Raw genomic sequence first — 5,349 nt, 5'->3', positions numbered from 1 at the left:
CCCTCCCTGACGGGGCGATGGATGGATGGGTACGTTAGTGAAATGCCCACTCGGACGACTCGGTTATTGGGTTCAGTTATTATTCTTCAGCGCCTTTTCTGAATGTGCATGGTGATAAGTATTTCCTGCATCTGGACTGGACCTGGACCCGCTGCTCCCCCGTCCCACTGAAATGCCTGTGCCTGCTTGCCGTGTTTGCATTTCAGTTGCAGCATTTGCATTGTGCTTGTCCTCGTCAGAGAGCAGTAGATAACATTCATCCATCCAAGACCCATGATCCATGCATCCACCCAACTGGACTGGACTGAACCTGAACCGAATTGAATGGGGATGAATGGCGCTGCCGTAGCCGTACTGGTTGGTGCTGCACCTGCTTTGCAATAACAGATCACGGATGGATGGATGGATGGACAGTTACGCCAACCAAACCAAACCAAACCAAACGGCCACCTCTGCACCTGAGCTTCTCTGCTAGCTGTGCCACTGCCCAGGATCTCCCTAACGGCTCACAGACCATATACCACTGGATTGCGTCAAATCTAAAACAATGTTCCGGTGAATTTATTTATTTTTACAAATTTTGCAGTTTTGGGTAAGGTTCAGACGTTCAGTCAAGTCAGGGTTGCTCGCCGAAACGACAGCCAAGGTTTCAGACTTGAGTGGGTGTTTATATACAGGATAGTTACTTGCTAACAGTAACATGACAGTCAGAGTTTGAGACTTGAGTGGGCACTGGAATACAGGATCGATTCAGTGGGAATTACTACCGGCATACTCTATATAGCAGCAGAGAAATTCAGAGCATTCATAATTGCCCATGTGTTTCAGGCTCCATGTTCCAGCAGCAGCCATGCATGCATGGATGGTAAACCCTGCCACATCTTTTGAATAACCCCAGTGGCATCCACGTCGGATTATGCTGTCGCCCCAGTGCAAAGCCGAATCTATCAGTTTTTTCAAAACTCCTTGTCATCGCCTCTGAAAGTTTTCAGCAGCAAGTACAGAAATATCAACCAACAATCCAAACAAGACAGTGGGCGGAGCAAAGGAAAAAAAGCTTCTTTCTTTCTTCCTTCACCCTGGCCCGCCGGCCCCGCTCGTCGCCTCCCTCGGCTCGGCCCTATCCACCCACCCGTCTCCTTAAATCCGATCCGCGGATCACCACCACCACCACCATTACCGCGCCTCCCTCCCTCGCCCCGCTCTCCCCTGCCTTTCTTGCGTGCCCACCCACCCGCCTCACTCCCAACCACCACTCAAGGTCGGCACTGCCGCTGCGACTTCTTGGCGAGCGCTCGGATCAGGTTTCACTGCGCGAAGAAGCCGCCGGATCTTCTCCGAAGGTTGGCCGAGATCCCGAGTGCAAATCTGAACCCCGTGCGTCTCCGAGTCTCGGGGGATTCCATGCGAGATTTTGATTTTGGGGATCTTTCTTGTTGGATAACAGTTCAGCGGCCGTCCGATCTGCGCTCTCTACACCAGTGGTGAGGAAACTGCTCCGTTCTTCCCAACATCTGCTCTAGCCCTCGCATTACATCTTTGATTTTGCATCTAGTTAGTTAGTTTGTTAGCTAGCTGCTCCCGGAAGCGCAGAAAAAAGATGATGAACTTGAGGCTGTGTGCAAAGCAACTCATCAGATTCAACTGTTTTGTTTAGCAGTATTTGGTGAAGGAAAGAAACCCTGGCTGTTTTTCATTTATCCAGACGCCAACTGCTGGATCCATTCTTGTTTTCCAGAGCTGGAGTGCCTTTGCCTGATCTGGGCAGAGGAGTCTCCACTCAATCTCTGGGAAAAAGGCACCCTTTTTTCCACTCCACCGTTTCTTAGATTGTACTAGTAGCAACTAGCAAAGACTAATATTTCCAAGTTGATAAATATTCTACTCCACTACGCGCCGGCGTCAACGGGAGGCCTAAAACGTTCTCGTTTATCCACGACGCGCGGATTAAGGATAGGAACAAAGAGAAAAGGGTTAGTTTTGCTGATCAAGGATGCCTGTAATAAGGTGTTATGTTGGCCTTTCGCCATCGGAGAAGCCGTGCCGCATCTGGCAATGTTTGCAGTATCTAGTACACAAGCGAGAATGACTAATCAACTGATTGGTCCACTGTGCCTAGCCAGGGTCTGGATTAGTCAAGTGGGAATGGTTTAGTCTCTGTTAGGCTTGACTTTCACCATACTCACTATTAAATCTCCACATGGCAGCATGTGCTTGTCGATAGAAGCAGTCGCTCTTAAGCATGCTTAGTTTAGGAGCTACCATGCTGCGTGCGATACGTCAACCTTATCAACAGATAGCAATAGAATGTAATAAAATCTAAGGTGTGTTATGGGTGTTACATAATGTTAAGCGTGCTTGGTTTAGGAGCTACCATGCTGTGTGCGATACGTCGGTTTTGTCGCTAGATATGAACAGAATGTAAGATAATCTATGGCATGCCTTAGCGGGTTCTGTAATGTTCATAGCATGCCTTTGAGCTTATTTCACAAGGTTTTGACCACCGTGCTACTTTTGAATTGCAGATTGCACTTTTTGCTGTTGTACCCTGCTGCGGTTGGTTACTCAGGGTTTGCATCAAGTCCAAAGATGACTTTGCGCAGCATAGTTCGCGATTTAAGGGAGAGCTTTGGAAACCTGTCAAGGCGGAATTTCGAGGCGAAAATCTCAAGCGTCCCAAGCCTTTCGGGCCATCACAGAGGGAAATCGCTTGAATCTGCAAGTGATCTGCAGGATAGTCTTGTCACAAACCTGCAAGGCAATTGGGCTAGCCTTCCTCCTGAATTACTTCGGGATGTGATGAAAAGGCTGGAGGAAGACGACAGCAATTGGCCATCCCGCAAGGATGTTGTTGCTTGCGCTTCTGTCTGTACAACTTGGAGAGAGATGTGCAAGGATATAGTGAGGAACCCAGAATTCTGTGGAAAGCTCACCTTTCCTGTGTCCCTTAAGCAGGTAACCACACCATTCTATCCGATTAGTAAGAAAACTTGGCATCCATATTGTTGATCAGTCTGGCCCTGTATTTAATTAAGAAGCTATCCATTTTTGTTATTTGGGATGTGATATTTTCTTATCTCTTAACACTTGGTTCACTTTCTCTTGCACAGCCCGGATCTCGAGATGGATTGATCCAATGTTTCATCAAAAGGGACAAGTCAAAGCTAACTTATCGTCTCTACCTGTCCCTTACTTCTGGTATGTTTGTGTAATTGCCCTGCACTTCTCCGTTGTGGTCCTAATCATCATTTTTTAATTCAGTTTTGATGATTCACTAACGATTTTGAAGTATTGAAATGCATAAAAATTTAAAAAGTATAGTGTATAAAGCCTTTAGTATCCTCAGTAAAATTGTAGGGATGCCCTGTTTTATTCATAAATCTGTATTTGCTAGAGGTGTAAGTAGTTTAGTTTTAATATGGTCAGAAGTCAGAACAAATACACAGCACACTGAGCATTTTGATTGCATCTTGCAGCTGTGCTTGATGACAATGGCAAGTTCCTACTGTCAGCTAAAAGGAGTCGGAGAACAACTTACACCGACTATGCCATTTCTATGGATCCTAAAAATATATCCCGGTCAAGTAGTGGCTACATCGGGAAATTGAGGTAACATATCCTTTGGCAACAGTCTTCCCTTACCCCATTGTCACTTGAAATGACTTTGTCCGGGTATATGTGCATACAAATCTAACAGACAACATGGATGGTACCTGCAGGTCAAATTTCCTCGGCACCAAATTCATCATCTACGACACGCAGCCGCCTTACAATGCCAGTAAACTCTGCCCGCAGGAACGGACCAGCCGGCGGTTCTCCTCCAGGAAAGTCTCCCCAAAAGTTCCAGCTGCAACTGGCAGCTACCCGATCGCTCAGGTGAACTATGAGCTGAACGTGCTCGGCACCCGCGGGCCAAGGCGGATGCAGTGCACCATGAACTCCATCCCGACATCGGCGGTAGACCCCGACGGCGTTGTGCCTGGCCAACCCAAGGAGCTCCTCCCCCGGCTATTCGAGGAATCCTTCCGCACCACCGCAAGTTCCAGGTACTCCACAGACTTCAGCAGCTGCCGCTTCTCCGAGTTTGGGGGAGGGCCTCTGAGAGAAGAAGGCGGCGACGAAAATGCGGGAGACAAGGAGAGCCCGCTGGTTCTCAAGAACAAGTCGCCCAGGTGGCACGAGCAGCTGCAGTGCTGGTGCCTCAACTTCCGGGGGCGCGTCACCGTGGCCTCGGTCAAGAACTTCCAGCTGATCGCCGCCCCTGCCCCGCCACCGCCAGCCTCCGGAGGAGAGGCGGCTCCCGAGCCGTCTTCACAGACGCAACCGCCCCAGCAGCAGCCTACCTCTGCTGCCGCACAGCCGCAGCCTGCTGGCAGTTCCTTGTCGGCGTCCTCGTCCTCGAGCCACCATGACACGGTGCTGCTGCAGTTCGGCAAGGTGTCCAAGGACACCTTCACCATGGACTACCGGTACCCGCTGTCGGCCTTCCAGGCCTTCGCCATCTGCCTGACCAGCTTCGACACCAAGCTGGCGTGTGAGTAAATAAACAGATTCTCAGTGCAACATCAGCCGTCATTGAGTACCGTCTCTCCGTCGAGATTCCGCGCCCGGGCCTGGGAACGGAAATGAAGGGAACGAACGAATGCATCAAGTGCATGAGCAAAATTCTCTGCAAATTGTTGGTTCAGTTTCAGTCCCCCCAGTGTGCTGGTTAAAGCTGTTATCAATTGGGTAAAGCTGGTATCAATAGGTAGGGGAGATGATGTGCTTGTTAAAGCTGTTGATAGGGTTAGGGGCTGAAGGTGTCTGTGGTTCAGGGACAGGCTTCCACTAAGGATGTGATTGATTGCTACCTATGCCTGTATGATGCTGCCTCTGCCTGGGACTGGTATGAAATGTGAAGAGATGTCGAGTTACAAGGTAGTGCTAGTGATGTTGTGGTCTTGCAAGGTTGAGTTGTCCTGGTCTCTCAGTCTCGGGCATTGTAATTGTACCTGTGGGTGCCCAGACAGCAACATGTAGTGGAAGTTACTGCTGAATGCTGGACTGATGTGACCATGGATGTATGAAATCTTGATTAGTCAGTTGATTTGCTTGCTTGCAGACACTGCATCTGCTAATAGTCGGCGATCACTGCCAACATTAGCTTAAAAGAAAAATTCTGCACCGGTACAGGTACATGTACATGTGAAGGCACGTACAGCTGCAGAATCTGGCGACCAGATTTCTTCCTCCTCTGCACTGCCTTGGTTCTGGCTGGCTAGCTTGTCGTGTCCTCCTTGGCTTTGGCTTTGGCTTTGGCTTAATTTAAAACTAATCGTACTACAAAACCCTCGACACTGGCAATCC

The 5,349-nt window shown here is 49.1% G+C and overlaps 1 protein-coding gene across 1 annotated transcript; it reads left to right on the top strand.

Annotated features, from left to right (window-relative positions):
* Window positions 1-1,134: 1,134 nt before the first annotated feature.
* On the top strand, window positions 1,135-5,058 carry LOC123055348 (tubby-like F-box protein 7). Its single transcript, XM_044479344.1, has 5 exons — window positions 1,135-1,484; window positions 2,526-2,955; window positions 3,111-3,198; window positions 3,477-3,609; window positions 3,720-5,058. The coding sequence occupies exons 2-5, from the start codon at window positions 2,590-2,592 to the stop codon at window positions 4,540-4,542; spliced, it is 1,410 nt and encodes a 469-aa protein (XP_044335279.1). The 5' UTR covers window positions 1,135-1,484; window positions 2,526-2,589; the 3' UTR covers window positions 4,543-5,058.
* Window positions 5,059-5,349: the final 291 nt, after the last annotated feature.

This window comes from Triticum aestivum, chromosome 2D (genome assembly GCF_018294505.1).
Source record: "Triticum aestivum cultivar Chinese Spring chromosome 2D, IWGSC CS RefSeq v2.1, whole genome shotgun sequence".
Taxonomy (NCBI): domain Eukaryota; kingdom Viridiplantae; phylum Streptophyta; class Magnoliopsida; order Poales; family Poaceae; genus Triticum; species Triticum aestivum.
The sequence above is the reverse complement of the archived record's forward strand: the minus strand, read 5'-3'. Positions and strand labels throughout refer to the sequence as shown.